The sequence below is a fragment of the Hypomesus nipponensis genome, chromosome 11 (assembly GCF_054491055.1).
Source record: "Hypomesus nipponensis isolate SF chromosome 11, ASM5449105v1, whole genome shotgun sequence".
In the NCBI taxonomy this organism is placed as follows: Eukaryota; Metazoa; Chordata; class Actinopteri; order Osmeriformes; family Osmeridae; genus Hypomesus; species Hypomesus nipponensis.
Genome location: NC_140371.1, coordinates 15,578,630 through 15,606,211, shown reverse-complemented (window position 1 = coordinate 15,606,211; position 27,582 = coordinate 15,578,630). Strand labels below are relative to the sequence as shown.

The 27,582-nt window shown below is 50.5% G+C and overlaps 2 protein-coding genes across 2 annotated transcripts in view; one reads left to right on the top strand and one right to left on the bottom strand.

Moving 5' to 3' along the window:
- Nucleotides 1-599: 599 nt before the first annotated feature.
- plekhh2 (pleckstrin homology domain containing, family H (with MyTH4 domain) member 2) lies at nucleotides 600-18,511 on the bottom strand. Its single transcript, XM_084710283.1, has 30 exons — nucleotides 18,362-18,511; nucleotides 16,359-16,514; nucleotides 10,313-10,375; nucleotides 10,062-10,211; nucleotides 9,808-9,891; nucleotides 9,428-9,509; nucleotides 9,077-9,253; nucleotides 7,798-8,657; nucleotides 7,617-7,692; nucleotides 7,346-7,440; nucleotides 7,039-7,201; nucleotides 6,751-6,887; nucleotides 6,443-6,556; nucleotides 6,267-6,353; nucleotides 6,007-6,165; nucleotides 5,770-5,850; nucleotides 5,509-5,688; nucleotides 5,308-5,416; nucleotides 4,975-5,087; nucleotides 4,705-4,884; nucleotides 4,493-4,590; nucleotides 4,164-4,341; nucleotides 3,719-3,874; nucleotides 3,523-3,620; nucleotides 3,142-3,283; nucleotides 2,870-3,015; nucleotides 2,591-2,720; nucleotides 2,290-2,376; nucleotides 1,979-2,128; nucleotides 600-1,802 (listed from the first exon to the last, which is right to left on the bottom strand). Exons 2-30 carry the CDS (start codon nucleotides 16,479-16,481, stop codon nucleotides 1,617-1,619), a joined length of 4,404 nt encoding a protein of 1,467 aa, XP_084566409.1. The 5' UTR covers nucleotides 16,482-16,514; nucleotides 18,362-18,511; the 3' UTR covers nucleotides 600-1,616.
- Nucleotides 18,512-18,723: 212 nt separating this feature from the next.
- Nucleotides 18,724-27,582, top strand: part of thada (THADA armadillo repeat containing) — a 45,410-nt gene continuing 36,551 nt past the window's right edge. The window contains exons 1-21 of the mRNA XM_084709795.1: nucleotides 18,724-18,878; nucleotides 19,237-19,316; nucleotides 19,404-19,513; nucleotides 19,644-19,774; nucleotides 20,118-20,266; nucleotides 20,377-20,409; nucleotides 20,742-20,790; nucleotides 20,888-21,081; nucleotides 21,228-21,322; nucleotides 21,584-21,807; nucleotides 21,892-22,625; nucleotides 22,734-22,888; nucleotides 22,983-23,138; nucleotides 23,224-23,331; nucleotides 23,441-23,564; nucleotides 23,699-23,844; nucleotides 23,935-24,166; nucleotides 24,319-24,454; nucleotides 24,636-24,772; nucleotides 24,896-25,438; nucleotides 25,672-25,829. Of these exons, the coding sequence (XP_084565921.1) occupies nucleotides 19,244-19,316; nucleotides 19,404-19,513; nucleotides 19,644-19,774; nucleotides 20,118-20,266; nucleotides 20,377-20,409; nucleotides 20,742-20,790; nucleotides 20,888-21,081; nucleotides 21,228-21,322; nucleotides 21,584-21,807; nucleotides 21,892-22,625; nucleotides 22,734-22,888; nucleotides 22,983-23,138; nucleotides 23,224-23,331; nucleotides 23,441-23,564; nucleotides 23,699-23,844; nucleotides 23,935-24,166; nucleotides 24,319-24,454; nucleotides 24,636-24,772; nucleotides 24,896-25,438; nucleotides 25,672-25,829 (3,687 nt within the window). The 5' untranslated portion in view covers nucleotides 18,724-18,878; nucleotides 19,237-19,243. The remainder of the gene's footprint in view (nucleotides 18,879-19,236; nucleotides 19,317-19,403; nucleotides 19,514-19,643; nucleotides 19,775-20,117; nucleotides 20,267-20,376; nucleotides 20,410-20,741; nucleotides 20,791-20,887; nucleotides 21,082-21,227; nucleotides 21,323-21,583; nucleotides 21,808-21,891; nucleotides 22,626-22,733; nucleotides 22,889-22,982; nucleotides 23,139-23,223; nucleotides 23,332-23,440; nucleotides 23,565-23,698; nucleotides 23,845-23,934; nucleotides 24,167-24,318; nucleotides 24,455-24,635; nucleotides 24,773-24,895; nucleotides 25,439-25,671; nucleotides 25,830-27,582) is intronic.

Here is a 27,582-nt window from a genome sequence, read left to right as displayed (position 1 = left end):
TCCTGTTTCTGAAAAGCTGTATATTTGTTCTTTTAAAGACCAGAAACTAGTGAATGAAACAATAAATCGATTCTTATCAAATTCCAAAATTCGAATGATGTTTTTCTTTCACTCAGTGCCTTATGTTTCTTGTTGTTGCGTCATTTTTTCCTAAACTGATATGACACAAAGTAATGCTATGCTCTATTTCGGCACTCTTTGTAAAACCCCCTCTGCCTCAGACTTGTTTGGGCAGGTGTAGTGTGTCTTCCCTTCCCCCCTCACTATACCTGGAACTAGGTGTGTCATTCCCTGGAGTTTCATACACTCCATCGTTTCTATGCATGGTTTCAGAACGTCAGTCACAGAGAAACCAATCAGCACAGGAGGACAGGTAATTATGTCAGTAATGTTGTGAGTAAAGGTAGATATTAAGGGATGCATTCCTTTTGTGTTAATGTTGTTTCTTTTGGTTAGGTTGGGTAATCTGTCTCCTTGTCCGCTTGTGTAACCGTAAAAATCAAACACAAGATTCCTGTGTGAACATATCTGAAAGATGACATAACAACTGTCTTTTCTTCATTGGGATTTCTTTGTCTGTTTGGAAAATAACTAAAAAGTTTGCCAAAGTCATTTAATTAAACATATGTTAATGAAAACTGCAAATATGGTTACATGAAGGTCTTTCAATACAATATAATTCAAAATAAATACAGTACCAAATACAGTACCTAATACTTCTAAAACCGTTCTTAAAGATATTTGAGAACTACCAGTACAACATGACTCATCCTTAGGTTCAGGGTAATGGGGTTGTATCACCCTTAAATCCAGGTCAAAACCTTCCTCCACACACCTAACCTTCCTGTCTCTTGCCCAAACATGCCACCTACGCTTTTGTCACATGTTCTGTCTCCCTCTTTCCCCCCTGCTCCACCCCTCCCCCCTCTCCCCTGAAACAAAGCCTTCTAGCCATCCTCACTGTAAAATTCTAATTTTCATATTGGCAATGGTTCAGTACCCCAGGGTATTCAGTAACCAATAAGAAGCAGTGCATTACCAGCTCTATAATACCAACGTCTTTCCCAACACACCCAAGTGAACCAATACTCTACTTCCATTTATCTCTACCCAATAATGTGCAAGATATTTTTAGAAGCTTATTAAAATACATTTACATACCCAACCTTTTTGTAATTGTAGAACATAAAAAGATATTTAAAGGTAAGTCAACTTTGTGAAGCATTTTAAAACCTTAAAAAAATATCCAAAACACCACATAGATTATTTTAAACTACAGAGGATTGTGGAGCCTGAAGCATAAGGTATTTAATAAATAACTCTGACATTTCTCTTTGGTATTGGTGTTTGGCTTTGGTAGATATTTGGTATCTGTGTGAGTCAAAAGGTCATTTCTAGTGATATAAATCATTACACTGGAGTTTGTCAGTTCCTTGTCATGTGACCAAGGTTGCGTTCCATTCCAGGAAATTGTCAGCCCCCACCCCCATCCATACATCCTATGTAAAGAGAATACAAGGGAAGAAACTTGTAGCATGGAATACGCCCAGTACCATGTGTTTTGAACAGTCCCAGGCATGTCAGGTGTAGCTGCCCATTCAGCCTGTGGGGGGTGCTCACAGCAGAGTAGGAGCCTTACTGGGTCGGCCCATTGCTGGAGGTGATTTGCTCCTGAGATCCTTGCTTTTTAGATTGACAGGCTGAGCCACCAGTAAGGCCGGGGCAGAGAGATGGTGGGCAGCGGCTTTCTGCTGATGGGCACTGTTAATGTAGCTGGCAATGAGGAGGGTAATCTCTCTGATCTGCCAAACAGAAGCAATTCACATAAATATGCAAATATGGATACAATACACAATTATACACAATGAGAATGAGGCTCTAAAATAGAGAATAGCGAAATAATGTGAAACTGTGTTTGTGTCTTTACATGTAACCTAAACCTGTAAGTGTGTCAAACTGTGTCGGTCAGCTCACACACCTTGGAAGTAGCCATGGTAAACAGGTGCTTCTCTGTGGGCTTGTCTTTGGTAGTGTTGCTGCCGATACCCTGGCCGACCACCAGCATGAAGTCCTGCCTACAGCCTCCAAATGTCATCAAGTTCTTATAGGAGTGGGACACCAGTAGTTTCTACACAGACAGACAAACAGACAGACAGACAGACAAGTTGACATACAGACAGACAGGTCAACAGACATGATGCTTGACAAGTCTTGTTGAGCTCAAGCAGAACCCCCAGGCAGCTATGAGCTTGTATCACATGTATTTGTGGCTCAGACAAAAACACTTACAATAGAGTTGTGCTCTAGCACGCTGATGCCATCTTCATGCACAGCCAGCCACACCCTGGCTCCCTGCTCTGGATATGTGGTGATGGACTGTGGAGTACAGAGGCAGGAAGAAAGAGAGATGGAAAGGGAGAGAGAGAGGGGGAGAGAGAGAGAGCAGGAGAGAGAGAGAGAGGGAGGGGGGAATGTGAATCCTATTCCACAAATACCCTACATAACCACTTTTGCGTTGCTTGTTGCTGTCCTGGGAGTAAATGTAACCATTAACTCACACATGCACATACACACACATACACACACACACCTCTGCCTCGAATAGCTTGGCTCCAAAGAAGGGCCACTTCCTGGCCACAGTCAGGTAGATCCTAACACACTCAGATGGACTCCGACCCCTGAGGGAGGCCCAGCGGGTTGACAGGCGCTGGCGCAGCTGTCTGATGGACGGAGGGAGAGAGGGAGAGAGAGAGGGACAGGGCGTGGGAAATGTGTGGGAAACTCAAAAATGATTGTTTAGATTATCACAACGGTGAGAAATACTGTGTCAACACTAAAGTGAAAGTCACCACGTTTCAACATGTTTTACCTGAGCTGATCCTCTGTGGAAGTCCTACGGTAATGTCTGGGGTAGAACCGCTCAAGAACCTGTTTGAGAGTCTGAGTAGACTTTGTCTGGGCTGAGCTGGGGCTGGTCGGGGTGGAGAAGGGACGCTCAAAGTCTCCAAATTCCACCTCAGTGACACAACAAAGAGAAAAAAGGTATCTTGAGGAATAACGACTCCGTAACAGACTCACCTCACAAGGCCACCAGACACAATTAAACACATAAGGGAAAAGACTCCATGTTCTCTGGTAGACCTGGGCAAGCAGGGCAGACATCTCCAGAGCCAGCTCCTTGTTAACGGGGAAGTGTCCAGCAACAATGGCCTCGTTGGCCTGGAAGGCCAGGAGGAGTCTCTCCCTCTCCGACTCCCCCCTCACCTGGTGCGAGAAATACAGCCTGCACCCAGGCAGCGAGACAGGCAGACAAAGAGACAGTCAGGCAAGAACCATACATGGCCATAGTAGGAATATTTTGTGTGGGCCATGAGGACTTCCTTTATGCACTATTTCGATGTACGTCGCTGAATGCAGAACATTTGAATGTAAATAACACGTTTGTATTTGAAGTTAGTGGGAATCCTTGGAGCTCATTGCTTCATTTGCATATTTGAAGGCAGTTCAAATATGAATACCCACCTGTTCTTGTCGGTGAGGCGAACAGTCCTGGTATTCTCAGACTTGCCAGTGTGCTGCTCCTTGGCAGCTTGCTCCCACTTGGAGATGATATCACATATCTTCAAGATGAGGAAAGCAAATGGAAAGCACATTATTATATGTTTGTGGGCAGAAAAAGATGTGTCTGAGTGCGCTTAAACAAATGAACCAGGCTAACCTTGATGCCCCCCTGTAGACAGTGCTCCAGCTCTCGTCCAGTAGGGTCGTCCGTGTAGAGGCTGAATCCTGATTGGCTAGTTTTCCTCATGCCCGTGTCCTGGTTAAGTCGACACTGGAACTCCTCCACCGTGGTCGAGGCATCAAAGCCCACCACCTGAGGGGACAAACGTTCTCTGGAGGTCCAACATGCACTAAAAGCTAGCTATGTAGCCTACATTTAGGGTAGCTAGTTTACGGTAGACTACAGAGAAAGTGTGACATTTTACGTCAATTTCGGAGCGACAGAAGGAAAATATTTCAGTTAACACAATAAGTGGAACAGAAATGAGGAACCGAAATGTGGATTCTAATCCGGTACGATTCCTACCGGTTGCATAGGAACCGGTTCCATAGTGGAACCCAACCCTAGCAGTGAGTGAGACTGTGTGTGTGGTAGTCTCTACCTGGTAAGTGTTATTGAGGAAGTGGACAGGCACACTGAAGGGCAGTGAGTGGTGGTAGGGGTTCCTGAGGAGAATGGACAGGATCTCCATACGAGACGCCCTGGCCTGCCTCTCTCCCTTCTGCTGCGTCCGCTCCATAGACCGCTGGCAATAGATGGCGTACTTCCCTGCCTCCGTCCTGCCCGACACCACAGAGAAAAGGAGGGTCCAGTCAAAGCAGAGTCAAACACAGGGCCGACTCTGTGAGAACATGTGGTAACAGGAGCAGGTGGTGATTTGCGTGCATGTGCGTCAATCATGTGCAGAGGTTTGGGGTGGTGCGTGTTTACCTGGAGTCGCCATGTCTTTTCAGATGACCCTGCAGCAACCACAGGAAGGTGTGCTGTGGCAGAAATAGTCCAACACACAAGGCTAGGAACTGCCAGCCCTGGTAAACACCACACACACAAACACATACGCAGTTACTTCTAGAGTACAGCAGTAACATCATGCAGAACATTTAAATGGATAAATACTGCCATCTTGGGGCCACAGTGTGTACCTGCAGGGGTCCAGACTGTCCTTGGGGCTGTCTCTTACGCGTCTGTTTGATGAGCTGACAGAAGAGCTCATTCTGAAGCTCAGGGTGGGTCAGACACACCTGCAAAGCACTCTGGGCCAGGGATACGTGGTAGTCAATGGCCGGGGCATCGATGGCCACATTGATAAAGAGCTGGCACGTCTGGAAAAGGTGGAGAAAGAGATACAGGGATAAAGAGTGACAGTAAGTGTGTGTGTGTGTCTGTGTGTGTGTACCAGACAGTGGTCAAACCTTGAAGAGTTTGATGGCCTCTGTCTGCAAAGCCTGAGAGGGCAGAGTGGTGAGGGGAGAGGACAGCCCCTCCTTACTGAAACACAGCATGGGATGCCTCCAGATCTGAGAGTCTGACAGAGAGAGACAGAGAGAGAGAGACAAAGAGAGAGACAGAGAGAGAGAGAGAGAGAGAGAGAGAGAGAGACACAGAGAGAGAGAGAGAGATACAGACAGAGAGAGAGAGAGAGAGTGAGAGAAAGAGAGAGAGAGTGAAGGGAGAGGATAAGGTGTGGGTTCTGGAGCATACTCACTCGACACAGACTGTGAAGAGGACTCAGGTCAAACACTCACTGGGATCTCCGTCCAGATTGAACAGTTTGCCAACCAGCTGCTCAAACTCTGTGCCCACGCTGCCCACTGTGGTGCCTGCTGCCACTGACAGGTGGTACAGCCAGGCATCCTAAACCCCCCGCCACAGAAGAAACACCCCTATCGGTACGCAGTGTAGTCAAGCAGTTCATCCACATATTCGGCATTGACATTTTCTGTTACCTTCTCGTGCCGTGATTCGATGAGAAGGTAGGTGGGGCCTTGTTCTTGGGGATGGACAGCAATGGTGTAGGGTGTGGGCTGTAAGCCCCGTCCACATGACTTCAAGTCTTCGTCAGAGTCACGTGACTTGTCGACTTCCTCCACTCTTGCCTCCCACAACTTGATCTGACCCAGGGGGAACTGAGGACACACACAAAAAAAACGTTCCACGCACACACGCTTTCGAGGTTGAGAAGCAGTCTATCTTGTTGCAGTCCGTACCTTGTCTTCCTGGTTCCTGAAGTAGTAGAGTGTTTTACCGAGGAGGGAACACCACACTCGCTTGGAGTAGCCATGCTTCACCTGGAATATCCACAAACATCTTCAATGAACCCATATTCACACTCTGGATCTCAAACTAGTCTAGTCAATAGGCCAGCGCGTTGAGGTATATTACAGAAGCAAATACGTACAGTCATGGTATGAGACGACGTGCGGAGAGAGTGTGTGTGTGTGTACCTTGAGCAGCATGCCCTTCATGCCAGGCCGTATCTCAGGCTGAGTGAACAGAGGGCTGGCAGCCTTGACTCTCAGCACGCTCTGCAGCACCCTCAACCACTCCTCCAAGAGGTTAGGAGAGTCGGCCTTCAGGTAGTACACGCGCTTCCCTGTCACAATCTGACACACACACGCAAACACACACACACATATATGCTATATCTATATATTCACTATAGCTCAGAATCAAAAATATTTTAACACACACACACACACAGTACCTGTAGAACTTGTTTCCCGTCTCCGCGGGCGATGCTGCTAGTGCCGTTGACCTCCACTTGACCTTGAGGTCGCCTGATGACATCGCTCTGGGAAAACCCGTCACACAGATTTGTTAAGCAAGTGATACTAAAAGGCAATACCAGGACTGTATTGTAGTTTATGAGGTCAAACTGACGGGTGACTTGTAGTAGAGCAGTTCTCCATCTTTGAGGACGAACCAACGTCTCTTCCAGGTCTTTTTCCAGGTCTTCACCATCTTCAGAAGGTATCCTGACTTCTCCATGGACTCCTATAGCACACAAGGTTATGTCTCTGTAAATAACTACTAGCTCACTTACTTCATTCATTGTGATTAACAACCGGCTACTTAGCTAACAAGCTCGCTTCCGTGGTGGTTCAAACATCTCCTGTTAGAAAATGGAAGAGAATGATAGTGTGTGTGTGTGTGTATATGTACGTGTGTGTGTGTTTGAGTGTTCTTACACCCTTGCCGTTGTCGCTGGTGGAGGAGCAGGTCTTGGGGAACTTGGTCTCGGGCTCAGAGCACTCTGTGTCAGTGGAGTAGGCATCAGGGGGGATGGCGTAGTCACTCTCGGATGTCATCGATGACATGGAGACAGCTGGAGCGGACATGGAGGAGACACACCAGGTATACAGTACAGTCTGTGAGGGGGTTTACATTTAGGCATGTGTGTGCAAGGTTATCTGTCTGTGAGATGTGTTTGTTGCCTGCCTGTATAGTGTATGTGTGTGTGTGTGTGTGCTGCCTACCCCTCTTGAGGGAGCAGGGGCTGCTGGGGCGGCCATCTTTGCGGGAGCTGGAGCCGGAGGTGTGGGAGCTGCAGACCGAGCCCTCCTCCTCTCCCGAGCTGGACGACTCCTCCGAGCTGGACGACTCCTCCGAGAACGCACTGCTGCTCAGCAGAGTGGCCTTCTGAAGGAGCACAAACACCCTCTGTCAGTGCTTTCTCTCTCTCTCTCTCTCTCTCTCTCTCTCTCTCTCTCTCTCTCTCTCTCTCTCTCTCTCTCTCACACACACACACACACACACACATACACACAGACAGACAATACCTACCCCCTTTAGAGTTGTGTAAACAGGTGTGGTCATGTTCTTATAGATGAGGGATGTGTAGAGCATGAAGGCAGGGTATGAGGACTGAAGGGAGGGGTCTGGAACAGAGAGGACACATCCATCAGCCAAGCACAGAGCTCTCTCCCACCTCTCTCTCTCTCTCTCTCTCTCTCTCTCTCTCTCTCTCTCCCACCTCTCTCTCTCTCTCTCTCTCTCTCTCTCTCTCAGGACAGGTGGTAAGAAAGGGAGTTGAGCAGGTGTGTCGGTAACTCACCTTTGCTAGCAGGGTCTGTGCTTGAGGTCTCCGACAGTCTTATTCCAGATTTGGCCACGGCGTATATCCTGCTCTCCTAAAGGAGCATGACATTTATATGAGATGTCCAGAGACTGTACATGGGAGCTGGTTTGACAGCAATGCAGGTCAGTTTCCACAGTGGTGCCCTGGCTGTACTTACCCAGGAGGGGAACCTGTGGAGAGGGGGGGTGGGGGGCTTGCTCCCTGGCAAGGTGGACGGACAGTCAGGGCTCTCTGGAGGCTCATCCGTGTCAGTGGTGGGCAAGGCTGGCAAGGCGGGTGAGGCTGGCATGGTGGCCGGCTGTTGCTGCATTTGTTTCCCCAACTCCATGCCAGCCTCCAGATCCAGGTCCGTCTCCTGGGGCCTCAGGGGGCGGAGCATGCTGATGGCGTTGCGCGTGCGCCCGTGCGCCGCTTCCGTGCTGACAGGCGGTTGGCTGAGGTGACGTTTTGCCAGGGCGACGCTCATCACCCCGAACCCGGCGGGCGTGCGCAGGCGCGGCTGTTTCGGGGAGGCGGGGGTGTCCCGGGGGTCCTGCGGCGGGGTGGGTCGCTTGGGGGTGAGGCTGGGGCTGGGGGTGTTGGCCTCGCTCGAGGACGAGGAGGAGTCTAACCTTTGGGACTGGAAGCGTGTGTTGAGCTCCTCAGCGGAGCAGTGCTCCGGCTTGGCCCCCCTGACATCCTCCCTGTCCCCCGGCCCCCCCTCGCTGGACCCCGCCAGGCTGAAGCGAGGCCGGTCCGTCCGCTGCATGTCGTCGTCAAACAGGGAGCTGCTGTCGTCGCTGGCCGTGAGGTAGGTCTCGCTGCCCGGGCGGCTGTACGACAGTGCGGAGCCCGCGTCCTCGCGCGGCCCTCCCTCGCCCTCCGACGCAGCGCTGGAGAGGATGGAGGACACGCGGCGGGAGTCGGGATCCCCGGCGCCCTCACACACACGCTGGTCATCCAGGGTGGGGTCTGGCTGGGCCGCTCTCTGGACACCATTCTCTGGGGAGGAGGTGGAGGTCTGCGTTCTGCTCTGGTCTGGGTAGGAAAACAACACAACCTGATGATATAGTATAGCGTTTTGTATCACATATGATCAAATATATTACTGATGGCCATTGGTATATCATTCACCCCTATACAGTAAACTGTCGTGCGGTCAGTAATGGGACAGTCTTGCACTTTTTGTGGTTCATGCTGTTTTAATTTGTAACATGTATAACCGCATGCTCTTATGAGTCTTCCCTTTGGCACTTTTTAGTTTTTTCACAATGTTCGTTTCATGTTTTGGCTGCTTGTTTGGGACTACCTCGTTGCTATGATCAGTGACCTATGCTCTTTTGTAAAGCTCTCTCTTGGAAGTCGCTTTGGATAAAAGCGTCTGCTAAATGCATACATGTAAATGTAATGGGGATGAGATATCCAGACTCTGCCATGATCACGGTGCTGGGTCTCACCTGGCCCCTCGGCCTCCCCCTCGGGCTGGGTGCTGAGGGTCCGCTGGGCCGGCTCTGGTCCCGTCAACACCTGGGGGCTCTTCCCCCTCACCTGGAAACAGCCGAAGGTCAGGCTGCTGAGGCGCTGGGCCTCCCCGGGCCGGGCCGGGCTGCTGCCTGCTCGCTGCTGCTCCACCACTGGGAACACACGCACACACATACTGTGTACACACGTGTATGCATTGATTCATGCAAAGCTCGATGAACTACATGTCTGGTAGAACTAGATGTCTGCTCGAAGTAGCTGTTTGTAGGGAGTGTGTGTGTGTATATGTTTGTGTTTACCTGGGTGTGTGTGTTGCTTCTCCTTACCTCGCACCTGTTTCTGTAGCTCCAGGAGCTGAGCTTCTTGATTCTGGTTGGTCTCTCTGAGCGCGGCACTCTCCACCTCAAACTACAGACAACACACATGTCATGATACAGGAGTCAGATTGCTGAGCGGTGAGGGATTCAGGTTAGTGATCAGAAGGTTGCCTGATTGATTCCCCGCCGTGCCAAATGACGTTGTGTCCTTGGGCAAGGCACTTCACCCTACTTGCCTCGGGGGGAATGTCCCTGTACTTACTGTAAGTTGCTCTGGATAAGAGCGTCTGCTAAATGACTATGTGTAAATGTAATGATACACGGGAACACACACACACACACGCACTTGTCATGTTCAACTACAGTACACCCTGACTTCTGTTCCCTACCTCCGACAGTTTGAGCATCACCCACTCCTTGATCCTGGCAGCTTTCTCCTCCACAGTCTTAGCGTCCTGCAGACGGATCTGTTTCTGTAGAGGCACAAGTGGACAAGTAGGCACTTAACCCTACTTGCCTCGGGGGAATGTCCCTGTGCTTACCGTAAGTCGCTCTGGGGAAGAGCGTGTGCTAAATGCCTACATGTAAAGTATTTGCTCCCCCCTAGTGTCAGGAGGTCAGATTGGGTGATCGGTGCCCATACCTGCTCCTCCAGCTGCTGTTCCATCAGGCTGATGACCTCCTCTTTCTCCTGCAGGAGACACTGGAGCTCCTGACAGCGCCTGAACAGACGCAGCTCTGAGTCACCTGACTGACCTTCCGGAGCCTTCAGCTTCTCCTCCATCCACTGCACCTGAGAGACACACACACACACACACACACACATTTGCTAACGCCCGACCAGACCCGACACACGTGAACACACACACATGCATGCTGACAGGCAGACTTTACCTGCTGGTGTGCTTTAAAGGCCCTCTTCTCAGCATGGATCACCTGAGTCTCCAGCTGCTGGATCTGTGTGTGAGAGAGACCAGATGGAACCAGGACATGCGCTTCCACACACACACCATCCCCACGCCTTTTTCTTGTCTAGACCTCAACAGAATCCTTCACCCAGTCTTCCTTCCACTCCTGCTCCCCCCCCCCTCCTCTTCCTCCTGCTCCCCCTTCCTGTTCCTCCTCCTCTTGGTCCTCCTCCTTCTCCTCCAGCTCCTTCTCTGAGTCCAACACACCGGGAGAATGTTTACTCAGTCAGAGAGGTGAAATATCCAGCTCTACTCCGGCTAATACCACCAAATAAAGACCAGCGGAGAGTTGTGTGTGCTCGACATAGCGAGAGTGCCTTTCCAGATAACACTCCGCAAGTTCTTACATGGGCACGGCACACGTTGCCCAGCAACCCAAAAGATGTAAAGTGCCCTGCGAAAACTAAACTACAACCGACAGACTGTTTGTCTTGCCTATACCATTAGCGTGTGGAGTACAAAGCACAAGTCTTTTTTTTTTTTACTCTACAACAGTAATCATTGAGACTAAACCCCCCCCCCCCCCCGCCCGCCACCCCCCTCACCCCCACCCCTCCTGCTAACACGGTTGGTGATGGTAGCAGTTATCCACAGGCCACAGTGTGTGGACGTGAAGGTGAACGGGAGTCCTGTATCCCATGGCACAGCGGCTCCTTTGTGTTGGCTGACCAGAGGGGACTCTGGGAAAGCTGTCGGGACCGTGTGAAACCCGGCAGGATATCAGCAGTGGAGAGCTGCTCTGTTGACACACTGCTACGCCACGTCTGGCCGACCAACAAGGCTTGCACCGCGCTGCTTGGTCGCGCTCGCTGTGCGTACGCACACACACACACGCGCGCGCGCGCGCTTTAACACTGACACACGCGAGGACAAACATGCTCGGCGAGAGGGGAAGAGGGAAGATAACTTTTACGAGCTGAATTCCTCTCAAATTCCTCGGCTCACAGTGGCGGAAGTGGCAGGGAACCGTCTGCTGAGGGAATGTTTCAGACAGAGAGCCTGGAGCCCTGTGAAACTGAGGGCCAGATCAAACTCTGGACCTGTGCTGACCTCTGGAGCCCTGGTCCACCCAACACACACACACACACACACACACACACACTAAACCTGTATTCTGGACAGCATGTATCACTATAGGGTCATGACAAGGACTGAAGAAGAGAGAGATCTGGTTCTGGAGGTGTTATTGGACTGGACTCTGTGTTCCCTGGCTCTGGTGCTGTCCACCAATGTGTTCCCCTTTAGTTCCAGAGACCAGATGTACAAAGCCCTGCCCAGTCTAGCCCAGCCTGTCTGAACTGATCCAGACCAGCCCAGCCCAGTCTGGCCCAGCCAGGCAAGAAGTCATCATTGATCCTTTTATGGACAAAGTGATGGCAAGTAATCCATATGAAGTCAATCAATGGTATGTGTAACAGTGTTCCACATGTAACTGTGGAATGTGTGTGTGTGTATCACACGTGATTGAGGTGCGGGCAGAGAAGTGTTTTTGTACCTTTTAGTAGTCTTGGGTCTCGTTAAACCTTTTAAAAGCCCAGCTAGAGAGACACACATACGAAAACACTGTGGCCTAACCCCTCCCAGACGGACTGCGGGGTGTGTTCTGATCAAACACACCCATGACACTGGTAAATACGTCCCAAACAGACATACACAGACGGACATTTGCGGAAGGCTTTTCTCCGGAAAGCGTTCTGCCGAGCCTATGGTCTTCCACAAATGAGTAACCACAGCTTTCTCTCAATACACAGATATAGCATAGAGCAGAGAACTGAACCATGATTACAGAGCATACAGAGTGGTAGCTGGAGAGAAGTCACAGCAACAACACACTGCGCTCAGGGCGGACCCTCTGCCTGGGTATGCACATTTGTGTTTGTCTAGTCATGTACAATACATGTGAGTACATACAGGTGCGTGCGTGCGTGTGTCGCTAATCCATCTCATTTTACGGCTTGTGTATTCTGTGCAGTACGGAAGGGCTTGTTATTGATAGTAACGTGGGTTGACACTGTGGTCATCTGTTTTGTAAGGCCCATTACCAGTTCCCTGAAATACACACACACACACACACAGCCCCTCCCAACCACCATCACATGTCTGCACAACGCTAACACAGCTCTGACACCAAATGGCTCACAGCACAGGACCTCCAAACTCACAACCTGTCCCTGTAACCTCACGCATCATTCCACGAGCCCACGTCTCCACAAGCCCCCTGCTCTGATCCACAACTCCAGTTAGCCTCCCATTCCTGAAATTCCTGGCCTGCCTCGTTGTGGCCAGCAACCCCCCTCTCCTTCTCTCCCTCCGTCCCTCCTCTCCTCTCTGCCTCTTCCTCTCTCTCCCTCCATCCAAAGTTGGCTAACCAACTCACAAAGACTGCCCCTGTACACCAGCTAGCTAGCTACATTAGCTAAAACACCACACATAGGGTACATTAGCGTTGATATTTGGGGAAGCTAACGTTAATAGCTTGTGATAGTCACTAGCTATCATTCAGTGTCTCAGGGAAGTCCATACAGTAAGCTCTTAGACACTTGAGAAACTTGAGTGGGGGGATTGTGCATATGTGAAAATCTTGTACGTCTGTGACCCTCACCTTGGGTTTGATGATTAGCCCAAACACAGAACCCCTTTGAGGAGACCCCTCCACACACACACACACACACACAAATTACACACCCACTCACTCGCAGTTTCTGTCACGAGGAGAAGAAGGGAGCAAAAGTAGGTGGAATTCTGTGAGCAGATGTAGCCGAGAATGGGCCAGCCACCAAATCAGAAGCATATGTTAGTGAAGCACCACTGGGGGCAGTAGTGAGGCTTACTGATGATACAAACCTGGCTGTTCTGTGTGTGTGTGTGTGTGTGTGAGTGTGAGAACGCGTGTATAAATATTTGAGGAAACAAAATCCGACAATTACTCCATATCAACATCAATGAGGTAAACAATCGAGGAGGCCAGTGAACGTAAGTGACATGTCGTGTCAGGGACATCGTGGGCCCATGTGACCAAGTGATCCCTGACAGGAGGCCGCCGCCCACACAAATGTGGAATCAATCAGGGAGCGCCAGGCAGGAAGAGAGAAGGAACTCAGAAACAGGGCACACGAGCTCCACCCCAACTGTGGTTTCTGGCCTTGAAACGATGCACTTGTGTGTGTGTCTGTGTGTGCTCTTTAAAAAGGGGTGAAACCTTTTTAAGAGAGGGACTGAGAGACCTCAGTCCCTCTTGCCCATGCTCCATAAGATCCCACTGTACAGGGGAGAGGGACTAAGATCGAAATCTATCAGGACCAGTTCACTCTGGGATGGGAAGGAAGGATGAGAATAAAAACAGAATGAGAAAGAGCGAGAGAGGGAGAGAGAAAGAGAGAGGGTGACTAAATTTAAAGAGGAGGCGAGCAGAGGCAGTGCACCATCCAGGGAAAATTAAGCTTACACATAAGCTCCTTTGTCTCTGGTAGTGAGACTGAGGTCTATCGGTCCAGTGTTCTTGCTGACTGGCTCTGCAGCCGGAACCAACGCCCTCCTGGCCCAGCATCGCTCCCTCTACCCCAGGGCACCCCAGTGGCTCACAGGGCAGAGCGTGTACCGTATGGGCGGAGGGCTTACCGCAGGCAGGGGCCAGGGTTCCATTATAGCCCGGCAAAATCCTACATGTCATCCCCTCTCTCTCTCTCTCTCTCTCCTTGCCTTTCCTGTCTACCTCTAATTGTCCGTATCCAATAAAGGAGTAAAATCTCCCTCAAACTATATATACTGTGTATATATATATATATATATATATATATATATCCCTCGCTCTACCCCAAACACCCAGAGCCCTACGCTGTTACGAGGAGAGGGATCCTTTGAGTCATGGATAAAGTGTGGAGTAAAGGAGAGTGATAATTAAGGGAGACAGATAGAGTGGAGAAAGATATCCAGGAAAAAAAAATGTATCTGCATCGTGCCAAACATGGAAACGTGTAGGCTGCACTTCTGCCCTTCTCTCTCTGGATTCGAGCTCACTTCCTGTGCGACACACTCTCTGTTTACAAAACCAGGAATTTCCTCCCCAGGGCTGCTAAATGATTACATGGGCATTTATTTCTATTCCCCTCTCCCCCCCCCCCCATCTCGGTCTCTCTCTCACTCTCTCTTTCTCAGTCTACATCCCTCCTTCAACACCTTTCTAGGTTTTTCCCTATTCTCCTGCTTAGTCATCCAAAGTAGGCGAGCCCGTTCTGACCTCCACACAGCGCTCATTCTTCATCATGGGGTCCATCTTGATTCATACAGTAATCCTTCCTTGACTAAAACACACTTCTACCACATCTCTACAATACAAGCACAAAGAACAATGTATTGAAAACCAATCCCAGTCTTATTATGGAACAGCTTTATTGCCCGGTGAGGGAGGTTATTCTCACGTGACATGGCGGACACCCACCCACTGCCCACTCAGCAAACCAGCCCACCACAGTGAATCATCACTTCAACACCTCTCCCACACACTATCTATCACGCTCTCACACACACACACACACACACACACACACACACACACACTCACACACACACTCTCACACACACAGACAGGGAGAGATTAAGGGAGATTCTTTGCAGCATACGTGAGCCCCCACACAGTGAGGGCGCTGTTTAAAACAACAGTTGAGCTGACGCACTGGGAGTCCAGAGGCTGGAACAACAACAACAGTGGAGCCTGCATGTCCAGCTCATGACCTCAGAGCAGTAGGAGGTCCACTTCGTTGGGGGGTCAGGGGTCAGGAGCAGAGATGAAGACTTACTCTGTTTGTGTGTGTTTGACAGGGTCCTAACGGTCGAGGCTATGAGGGATCTCCTCCTCCTTATTGAAAGGATCTGTGTCCCTTCACTACGGCCTCCCCAGCCCAGGGTTACAGTTGGTGCAGCGTGGTGGGGGAGGATACAAAGAAATGAATGATGGGTTTCAGGACAATACTGAAGAGCAATTGTGTTTTCAGTCACATATAGTGGCGATAATAATAAAAATCAAAATAAACATCTCCCAAAAAGCCAACGTCATCCACACTAAACATCCATTCAACCATAAACACATTTCTTGGACAAATTGTTTGGGTGTCCAACAGAACTTTGTACTTCAGTGAAGTTGGGTGTGTGTATCCCAGCATGCCATGCGTGGTGGAGCCTTGTGGTCAGGCTTCTGTTTACATTAACCTCTAATCAGAACTCCCCCGACACAGTCCTCAGAACTAGGCCAGTGGACTACAGGGCCCTCCTCCAGCCACAAAGCCCAGGACTGGGGCTGGATCTCTCCAATTCTCACTCTCTTCCTCTCTGTCTCTTTGACTATCTCTATTCCCTCCTCTCGGTATCCCTCTCCTTTCTGTCTCTTCTCTTGCTCTCTCTTTCACACACACAAACACACACACACAAACACACACACAGTACAAACACACAAATCTTAAAAGAGCCCGACATAACCCATAACTCGTCATAGCCTAGATAGGGAGATACCTCCCCCCAACCCATTCATAGAGAGATGCCTTGCAATCCCCATGTTCAACATAGTGGAGACAAAGACACACAGAGAGAGAGAATCGGCCACAAGAAAACACAAATAGCTTTAGTGATTGACCTTTAACCAAAGCTGTTCCTTAGTTGCTGCTTGAAAGGCTGTCTGACTGACATTAATGCAGATGGTAGTTAATTTCAGATCAAGCGCCACAAGAGAGGAAGCTGGTGAGGCATTGTGGGAGGAAACCACATAACGCCACATCTTTGTCCTGTTACAACCGAGAGACTCTTTTAGCTCACTCAGCGAGAGATAAGCTATGAAGTGGTCAGTTAAATGCCCATGAAACAGAACTCGACTCTGTCTGAACTGCAGAAGCCGTAATGGGGACTACTTCCATGATTAATGTAGATTTTTTTCCTTTAAAGGCTTCTAAAGGCTTTATAGAGGATGAGAAGACATATGGTACCTTGTCCGCTGTGAGCTCTCGTATCTTGATGATCTGCACGCGGAACTTCATGAGCAGGGTCTCCAGAACGAAACACTTCTCCTTCCAGTCTTCCTGTCCCATGGTGCGCTCCCCCTCCGCCATGGTGCCTGATCCAGACCCCGACACCTCCAGCCTCTGGGGACACAATGCAAAACCTTTGGAGCATCACACAACATGTTATGCCTGATAAAAACAGTCATATTCATTCCATCAGTATCGTCCCTCGCATGCGAGCAACACCAATGAAAGCCCTCTCCCTGCCCTACATGATAACGTCTATGAGATCATGCAGCGGACAATGACTAAACACTTGGATTCTCTGTCTGAAAAGTCATTTGAAAGATGAGTGGAAGAGAAGGGAAATGAGAAAAACATGGAGCAGAGACGGACAGGCTGCCATGTCGACACAGAGAGCTAGTTGTTTTAAATCTGTTTTCCCCTCAAGCACCTGAAATGTTCCAGGCCGGACCAAGCTGTGCGCACTAGACTGGGCAGAGGGCATCTCTCTCTCTCTCTCTCTCTCTCTCTCTCTCTCTCTCTCTCTCTCTCTCTCTCTCTCTCTCTTTCTCTCTCTCTCTCTCTCTAGCACTACAGCTCGCCAAACAGACCACACCACACCTCCAAAACACACCTCGGAACTGATGGACTGCCATCACATTTTCCATTGTGAGCCCATGTTTATCACGAGTCACGTGTTAATAGGGAGAAACAGAGAGAGCGAGGGAAAAAGAGAGAAACAGAGAGAGAGAGCTTTCATACTGTCATAAACTCTTATTAAGGTCCTGGCTTCTGAACAAAGCAAAACATCTGCAGATGGCTGTAAACTAGCTTCCACTGGTTGTTTTGCATTGTTTGTCTGCTGTGATAAACAATGACTAAGGCTACAGTCTGCTTCAAAAGAAACAAGTTGACACATCAAATCACAACAAAGAGGAAAAAAAATGAAATTTCAGAAATGGAATGGTGTCGACATATCTTTGCTTTTATAGAATAATGGTGTTCTGTCTCATATCTTTGTTATTATACCTAATGACTACCCCTGGCCTCCAGCCCTCAGAATGATAATACTATTTATTCTACTATTAAAACCCCACGAAGCTTCTGAATCCAATAGTTTCCTGATGTTTGTCTCCCCCATCACCTTCTTACCTATGGGCCCCCCTTCTGTCAGTAACCATAACCCTTACTCATACTAGACTGTTACCCCCCCCCCCCCCCCCCGCTCCTCAGTTCTCTCTCTCTTTCACTCATCATCTTGAACTCCCTTTTACTCTCTGTCCATGACTCCTTCGCTTAATCTACCGCCCTCCTTTATCCTCCAGCACTTGTGATGATGATGAGGGGATGAGAGTGGCGGAGGACATCAAAGATGTGTTGACCCTCGACCCCTGGGAAAGGGAGGGTAGCTGTCTCTCTATCTACACAAGCTTCCTGTGAGCCTAACCAGAGTAGGCAGAAGACAAGTGTGAGTTGTAGAAGGGTGGGGGGGCTTTCTAGTCGGTTACTTAGTCCACAGTTGATGATGTAGTACTACTGTATGTGTACATATAATGAGGTGGTGTTTAAACACGTCACGAAGAGATTTATTATGTTTATCTTATTAACACAATTGACTGTTCATTTAACTGGTCTGATTGAACAATATCAACATCATGTTGATAATGTGCTCGTTCTTCTTAACAGTCTGCCTAAATGTTCCAACCAGACATAATCAGATGCTTAAATCAAATGACACAACTGAGATCTACAGAATTCAAAAAACGTATTCGTTGTTTTAGCATACAACAATTACAATATAATTATAACTTAATCTGAATATTTCATGCTGGCTCTCAAAACGAAACTTAACAATTTTAACTGCCTTGCCATTCTTTGTAGGAAACAAAAACAACTCAATCTAAATGTCAGTCAGATTTATATCTCCCTCCAACCTCCCTTCAGAGAAAAAGGGCATCAATATCCCATATACATCCTGGACTTACCCTTCAAATGGTTGACAAACGACAGCTGAGACAGGAATCTTACACCATGTCAGTAACAATGTCCATGTTGCTCTTAATACTCCTGTCGTATTATCCCAATTATGGAATAAAATCGTGGAATTTTCTCTTCTCCAAAAGTTTTCATTTCACTCCACACTCTGGCAAAGTTGAAAGAGGGCTTGCTCGAGGGCGTAGTTCTCCACAACTCCATCCAATCAAATGCGTGAGGGGCGTGGCAATGTAAATTTAGAATCGCACTGAGTCTCGGAAATCGACATACGCTTTAACCAATCAAAAGGGATCAAATATCCGGTTGTGGAAACAGTCCAATCAGAGTCAAATTAGAGGCGGGTTACGATATTCTCCGGAATTGACGTTACACACGTGTAACATGGATGTTAGCAATCTGTAGTAATAAACATCTGACACAATTCAATAACTAATGTTATCAAGTAATCGTTGTTATTGTGCATGTTCATCTGAGTGCAACCTTAACTTGAAGTTACGTTAAATCCTGGTAAGTGCCTTTCCTGCAGCAGTGGACCACTGCATGCATCATTCACAGCAAGCTAACGTTAGCTAGGGGGCTAACCGAACGAGAACAGTAGTGTACTGGACCGCAACTGTACTGTACTGTCGGTTACTGCAAATACTAACCATAACTTGTGAAAGTGGAATATATTTAATTCGTTTGTACATGTTTAGCTCGTGAGAAAGTGCAGTGGAATATGCATGTGTTTGCGTGGGTCTGTAACAAGTTAGAGAGAGAGATAGAAAGTATCGTTTCCATACGGGGTACATGTATGGATGTCCATGTAGTTAGTAGAGCCTCAGTGATGTCGCCTCTAATTAAATCTTTGGTTGTCATGTGACAGCGCAGTCATGGTGGTCAAGAAGAAAACTGTCAAGGTGGAGGCTGTGGTCCTAGACCCGGAGAAGCGGCAGAAGTTGAGAGGTAAGCTTTGCACTCTCTCTGTGTGTGTGTGTACTTGTGCAGTGTTTTCATGAATGAACATGAACTGTGTGTTTGTGTGTTTCTCAGCTTCCTTGTCTGTTGGCGGAGGAGATGAGAAGATCAGCCAGGTAGCTCAGACTCTCCAGGAATTCCTGATGCTGACTGACCCTGTGCAGCAAATCCAACTCGTCAAGAAGGTTCGTTCAGAGCTGTGGGCTTGTATCTGCATTGAAGTTTATATAGAGTATCAGCAGTGTCTACAATTAAATAACAGAGCTGACCATAGCATGGGCCAGGGTTATTCTAACAGGTTTTCTGACTCTTTAGGCAGGCTCTCTACTGGAAGTTTTGAGTGAGGAGGAGGGTCATGGTTCTCTGCTCCAGTCTTGTCTCCACACTCTGGCCCTGGTCTACACCTCCTTGCAGGCCAAGAACCCTCTACGCAGGGCCAGTGCCAGGTATGCGGGAGTCAGGTGGCTGAGCGGTTAGGGAATCGGGCTAGTAATCTGAAGGTCGCCAGTTTGATTCCTGGCTGCGCCAAAATGACGTTGTGTCCTTGGGCAAGGCTCTTCACCCTACTTGTCTCGGGGGAATGTCCCTGTACTTACTGTAAGTCGCTTTGGATAAGAGTGTCTGCTAAATGAATAAATGAAAAATGTATGCCTCAGACAACCCCACCCCCACTTTCTCCCTCCTTACTCCTGTCCTCCACATTACTTTTCACTCCACCTTAAACCTCTCCTGCCCCCCCCCTCGCCCCTCGCTCCTCGACTTCCTTCATCTCTGCCTGTCGCTCCTCAGTGCTCTGGGATCTGTGCCTGCCTGGATGCAGGACCAGACTGTGGGCTGTCTGACCCTCTGCCTGGCAGACTGCCTGTCATCCCACAACTCAGACCAGTACCCACACCTCGTAGACTCAGTCACTTCCTGTTTGGATGGCTTTCTGCTTGGTATGTGTCACATCTTTCGTAAACAAACAGGACTTTCAGAAATGTTAACTTTCTAAGTAGTAATGACCCTTTCTGCCTCATTATAATATATGCACTGTTATTGTTTCCAGGTGAGAGGTGTATTCACAGTTTGCTACCTGAAGGTAAGGGGGATCTTTAATCGTTAGCTGAAAGATAATTTTTCAGTCCCAGACCTGTTTTCAACGTCGCATCTAGAAACAGCTGAATATTTTCCCTTTCTTTTCTATATGTGTAACTACATTAGGGTGAAAAGGTCTCGAGACCATACATCAAAGGGAAAAAGGGGGACATACCAAACACTACTGCACTCTTTTTAAAAGATTCAACTTTTCACTTCCATTCAAAGCAAATGCAAAATAGAAGTATGTTGACCAGTGGTCTCAGACTTTTGGACCCTACTGTATGTGGATAGCAACAGGCAAGGCTGAGTTCTCCACTGTTCTCCTACCTACAGTGTTGAAGTTTCTTCAAAGAGCCTTGGATGAATATCTCCATCTAAACAGGTAGTACAGCCAGCCTCCTATATCCAGATTAAACCCTTATTTCTGTCTGTTGTCCGGCTGACTGGTGTGTGTCTGTCGCCCCCTGCTGTTTCTCCAGTGGACTGGCAGGCAGACATGTTGCTCAGGCCCAGCTCATGCACTCATGTCTGGCGGCAGTCAAAGCCTCCATGCTGGTGGTGCAGAGATCCCAGGAGCCCATAACCTCCGCTCTAGAGGCTGCTCAGCCTCACTGCACCCTGGAGAACACCCTCAGTGGACTGCTGGACTGCTACACACACATCCTCACTGACGGTTAGTTGACATCAAGCTAGCTTGAGAGGCGGTATATGTGAGCACTGTGCTCTTGTCAGTCCTGAGTCTTGCATGGAGAAATTGGATGGGTTTAAATCTCACCTTGGTTTGAATGGACGTGGCTTTTTCCTTCTTCTGTTCTCCAGAGGAGTTTGTCCAGACAGTCCAAAGCACAGCAGGCATGGCCGTGGTCCTGTTGATCCGGTCTGTCATGGCCAGTAGAGATGGAGTGGCTGCAGTGGTGAGTCTCTCTCTCTCTCTCTCTCTCTCTCTCTCTCTCTCTCTCTCTCTCTCTCTCTCTCTCTCTCTCTCTCTCTCTCTCTCTCTCTCTCTCTCTCTCTCTCTCTCTCTCTCTCTCTCTCTCTCTCTCTCTCTCTCTCTCTCTCTCTCTCTCTCTCTCTCTCTCTCTCTCTCTCTCTCTCTCTCTCTCTCTCTCTCTCTCTCTCAAAACAGGAGGGGGAACAACAAGACCATCTCCTCTCCTTTCTCCGTGTCTCACCAGGTGTCAGGCCTGTTGCTGGGGTCCGAGCAGGGCTGTGACACCGCCCCCCAGTGGCTGAGGCAGGGCTGTGCAGGCCTGTACGCCAGCGGCCGTCCCGCCGGCGTGTGTCTCTACCTGTGTCACGGTGCCCTGGCCATGCTGGGCTGGAGGGACGTCACACAGAGCCCTGACAGGGTGCAGCTGCTGCTGTTGGTGCCAAGCACGCTGCTGGCCCTGGACACCAGGTGCATGAATCCCACGCGTCTGATCTCGATCATCAGCGATGATTTCATGCGACCGATTCCATAACATGTGTCTCGTCTCCGCAGTATAAAGGAGGCCAGCACCGCTATGGTCGTTGCCCGGGTGTTGACCCTGTGGAGCAGTGCTGCCCTGGAGAGCATGCAGGGGGAGCAGCTTTGCCCCCCAGCTCTGCACCTCTCCCTCCAGGGGGGCTCTGAGCTCCAGAGGCGCCTGCTGGAGCACGTCTATGCCCACTGGGAGCACCCACTGGACGGCGTCCGGCACCAGACCCGCTCCCTCTTCCGCAACTTGCTCCTCCTCCACCAGAAGACCAACCCCTCCGTCTCCGACCCGACCCAAGACCCCTACGTCTCGGAGCTGACCCGCAGCCTGCTGGGGCTGGAGTGGCACATGAGAGGCAAGTATGGCTCTCTGGGCTGCTTGGTGGAGCTCTTGGGGGCAGGGTACCTGCTGGAGCTCGAGCCCCTTCTCCCCTCATGTCTTCTGGGCTTGATGGGCGACCAGAACCTGGCTCCGTACGCCAGCGACCTCCTTGAGAGGCTGTTTATCAGCCACAGGGCCCAGTTGGCCGGCGAGGTCAGCACAGCGGGCGCAGACGAAGGCAGAGGGGTAACAGCGGGCTGGATAGAGAGTTGGCACCAGACGTGGGTGGCACCCCTGCTGCAGGTGCTGTGCCGCGCCAGGCTGGACCAGACCACTTATATCCTGGACTATTTCCTACCCAAACTCCTGCGCTGCAGCCCCTCCAGTCTGGGTCACATGGTACAGGCTTTGCAGGATACACCACCCTGCAGTGCAGGTAGAGACGCACATACGAACACACACAAACCTAAAGTCATCATGTTGGATTCTGTGGTCCATTGTGGTGCAGTTCGACTGATGTCTGCTGCTGCTGTTCGCCTTGCAGGTCCTCCAGGCAGCAGGGGCGCTGTGGGGGCTCTAATGACCTGCCTGCGCGCGGCCAGGGCCCAGGGGATGGTCCAGTCCTCAGAGGAGGGGCTGTGGGGGGGCCTCGTGCCCCTGTCTCTGCTCCGTCAGGCGCTGGTACACAAACACGACCAGGTATGATTCATGTGTGATTGCGTGTGTGTGTGTGTAGTCATGAAGTAAATGTTTATATTGTGGGTAATGATAATGTCGTTGTCCGTCCTTGTAGGTGCGGATGGATGCTCTGGGGTTGGTGTGTGAGAGCCATCGCAGCACAGAGGTCCTGACCTCACAGGAAATGGAGCTGATTCGCCACTTCCTGCCCTCTAGTCTAAACAGCCAATCACCCGGGGTCCGACAGCAGACTGTCAGCCTGCTGAAAAAGGTCCGTTCAGATGGCACTACCTGAGTTTTCACTTGCCATTTTGATTCCAGTCAACTTCTATCTTGTGTTTGTGATGTGTGTGCAGCTTCTAGGCAGAGTGAAAGACAGCGGGCAGGTGCTACAGAAGAGACTCGTCCAGGAGAGAGACCAGGACCAGGGAAAGAAAGACCAACGCACTCTGGGCACATACAAGGTACACACGCCACCGACTACAGACCGATGAACAGCTACCCACGACAGATAAATGCATGGCTAAATGAACGAGTTTCTGTGTGTGTCCTGTTCATGCTTTCTGTGTTCAGGGCTTCCTGCGCTGGCTGTGCGAGAGCCTTTTGGAGGTGCTGCAGCCTGGAGCCTCCTTCTCCACGTGCCTCACTGCCCTGCATCTGCTGGGCCTGCTGGCTCAGCTCTTCACCTTCTCCACCGGTACTGTTGCTCCTCCTCCCCCTTCCGCTCTCATCATCACCAGGAGGGTTTTTCCTCACATTAATCTGTGAGAAATCCATCTCTGTTGCTCACCACGCCCCGTCTCTCTCTTTCTTTCTCTTACTCTCTTTCAGGGCCAGATGTTTTCGCACTGGGAGAGGTGGTGACTTGTGCACACGCTCAGAACGTCCTCTGTTGTGTGGCTAACAACTTCCTGGAAGTCAAGCAGCTGGCCTCTGCGTTGCTGCGGCAACTCCCTCCCTCGGCTGTCGGCTTACAGGTCAGTGATTTTGTACGAGTGATCGATCTGTGTCCGGTCAGTTCTCGAAGGTTGCGCACAAGTCAACGCGTTTGTAAACCCCGTGGTTAGGACCCAGACAGGATGCAGTCTCTGCTCCAGGCAGCTCTGGACCTCAGCACCAGCACCAAGCCCTTCGACAGCGTCACAGCAGCCCACCTCCTAAACATGCTACTCCACCAGCCCACCCTCTCCCAGGCCCTGCAGCGCTGCGCCCAGGAGCAAGGCCTCACCTTCCAGCCTCCAGTTCAACTCCCGCCCCAGGCTTCCGAGGCCCTCGTCCTGGAGATCAACACTCTCGCAGGTGAGGATATCAGAAAAGATTCAAAACAAGATGCTTATCGTCCCCCAAAACTCACCTTGACAGGTGTGTGTGCGAGCACCAGCGTTGGGGAATGACTGCAGTTTGATGTCGATTCACTGTTTGGATCATTCGAGCTGTGTGTTGTGTTTTAGTGGTGAGCTTCCTGCTGGAGTGTCTGAAGTCTGAGGTGTTGAGAGCAGAGGATTCTCTCCTGCTGGCTGCTGCCTCCTACCCTCTGTATGGGAGAGCCCACTGCATCACTGCTGCCCTGCAGACGCTTCCTACCGGGTGAGGAGGACACACGCACACACACACCTCAGACTAGAGCTGTGCACACACACACAGACACATTACACATAGACACTAACCCTAACCCTAACCCGACATGCCCACACTTACTCTCTTCACGTGGACACGCTGAATGCAACAGCTATGATTCATCGCCCTCCCCCAACATGTGTGTGCCCAGGAGTCTGACGATGCCTGACCATTGGAGGAGCCTGGTAGCAGAGCTGATCAGTGTGTGTTACAGGATGTCCGATGTCGTCTCTCCCGTGGTCCAGAGCTCCTCCCCCGAGGGGCTCATCCCCATGGATACAGAGTCAGGTCGGCTTCTCCCATTGGCCCAGAGTGAACATAGCTTAAAACGAATGATGTGTGATTGGGAGTGTACTTGTTCTTCTGTATGTGTGCACGCCATCACATCTGTGTGTGTGTGTGGATCTTCAGAGACGTCGGCGGGTCTTCAGAGAATCCTGCAGGAGATCCAGCCCAGGGACTCCAACGACTTCTTCACCAGCCCCAGGGAGCTCGACCCTCAGACTGTAGCCCCTCAGACTGTAGCCCCTCAGACTGTAGACCGTCAGACTGTAGACCGTCAGACTGTAGACCCTCAGACTGTAGACCGTCAGACTGTAGACCCTCAGACTGTAGACCCTCAGACTGTAGACCGTCAGACTGCAGACCCTCAGACTGCAGACCCTCAGACTGCAGACCCTCAGACTGCAGACCCTCAGACTGTAGACCGTCAGACTGTAGACCGTCAGACTGTAGACCGTCAGACTGTAGACCGTCAGACTGTAGACCCTCAGACTGTAGACCGTCAGACTGCAGACCCTCAGACTGTAGACCGTCAGACTGTAGACCGTCAGACTGTAGACCGTCAGACTGTAGACCCTCAGACTGTAGACCCTCAGACTGTAGACCCTCAGACTGAACAGGAGGACAGGACATCTGCAGAACCCTCACAGGAACCCCAGCAGGACCCCACTGGTCAGTAGTACTAGGTTCTGGCCCCTTAAACTGTACAACCATTTCATGTCTGTGGCTTCAGTCCCGGAGGCAACCACAGGAGGTCAGTGTTTATCCACTGACGTACAGTCCTGGAGGGTGGATGGATGCACATAGGTCTACATGTCTTCAAACCACGTCTGTCGATCAAATCCTACAGCCTGGTGTTTCATCCTGTATCATGACAAGTCGTTAATTGACATGTGTGTGTTCAGGTGGCGGGGAGCGTTACAGGGTGACTGCTCAGATGGTGTTGGTGTGCTGCTGGAGGAGCATGAAGGAGGTGTCCATGCTCCTGGGCCAGGTCTGTCAGAGCCTGCCTCTCCTCACACCCGACACCCCCCCCAACCAGGGGCTCATCACTGAGGAACAGGTGAGACGACGCACACACACACACACACACACACACACACACACACACACACACACACACGTACCCACGCCATGCTGCACATTGTGCTCTCATGCCCTCCTCTGCCCCCCTCCCCGGTGCACTGAACCACACCGCCTCGCACACATTGCAGTCATTGTGGCCCTTAAGTACATGCCTGCACATAATAAAGCCCTCACACACCCCCCCCACACTACTGTAAGTACTTGTTTACGTTCTCTCTCTGTCACACGCACACACGCACCCTCACACACACCCACAGCATGGGGATGTGTGGGGCCGTAAGGCAGCATTTAAGACATGTTTACTGTGTGTGTGTACTGTAGTCAGAGGCGAGGTGTGTGCGTGAGTGACACCACGCTGGGAGCCTCTTCAATTAGCATCCGCCCTCGTTAGCGCGCCGCTTTCATTTGGGACCGACCCTGCTGCTTTAACGACCGCCCCGGCCTCCATTCCCTCGCATTCTTTCCAAATCACTTCCACCGCCGGCCGCCTCCTTTTTCCTGGAGAGGTAAACACTGTGTGTGTTCACACACACACACACACGCTTGCATAGCACCGCAAACAAGCAGCTAGCTTGCTAGTTGCTCAGACACCTCCCCCCCCCTCTCAGATACTGCCTTTTGTCTAGAAAGATGCTTATTATGGAGTGTAGACCTTAACATGCTGAAGTACTCAGACAGCTATTCCTTCCCCAGTGTGTGAGAGAGACAGCTTGCATGTCTGCCATGTGTTGACCATGTTTAAACCCCGGGGACAGGAAGTGGCTGCAGAGGAAATCGGAAGTTGGTCTCCCGTGCTGTTATTTTGCGTCGTAGCGTCTGTGTCCTTTTAGGAACCCAGTGGTATTCCCTGTGTGTGCCCCAGCGTCCACTAGTCAGGAGAGAGGCAGGCCCCGCCCTCCCCAGATCGGTCCCAGTCAGGGGGTGTTTTCTGGAGCTCTGGTCATCCACCAATCACCTCGCCTGCTTATTACCAGCGACATCAGATCGGCCGCAGCGGAGAGATGATGTCACCGCTGCGGTTACCACGGCAGCTGGCCCCCGTTACGTAACGCATGAGCTAAGGACGGAGGGCCGGTCCAACTGGGCAGTAGATGCCTCAGGAGATGTCAGAACCAAAGGAACATGAGAAATTGCCATGACATACACAACCCCCCCCCCCACCCCCACCCCCCATCATTCGACTCTCCTTTTCTCTCTTCTCTGTCCATCATGGTGTGGTAGTGTTTATGTAGAAGTCAGCTCTCTGTGTTTGTGGAGTGGGTTCGGTCGGGTCTGCACACACACGCACAGCCCCTCCGGCCCACCTCTGCGATGGCACAGTCAATACTGGCCCGTGTGGATTCATGTGTGTGTGTTTATGACGCCGTCATGGCGGGAACCATCTTTCCCAGTCACATGCCTTCAACCTTCCACCGCCTTTCGCCAGCGTCCTGTTTTTGTGCTACGGTCGTCCCGGCAACTCCGCAGATGTTTCTGTTCCTCGCCAACGCCATGGCAACAGTAACAGACAAGTGAAAGTCTTGATATCGCTATTTCAGGGCCTGGGATTAAGTGATGTGAAATGGAGACAGAGAGGGAGAGACGGAACGAAAGACCTACAGAGAGAGAGAGAGACACACACACAGAGGGAAAGACAGAAAGACGTACAAAGAGAGAGAGACAGCAAGAGAGACAGATGCAGTGTTCTCATCCTGAAGGACTCTAGGATGCGTCTCCTCCATCTTGGGAGG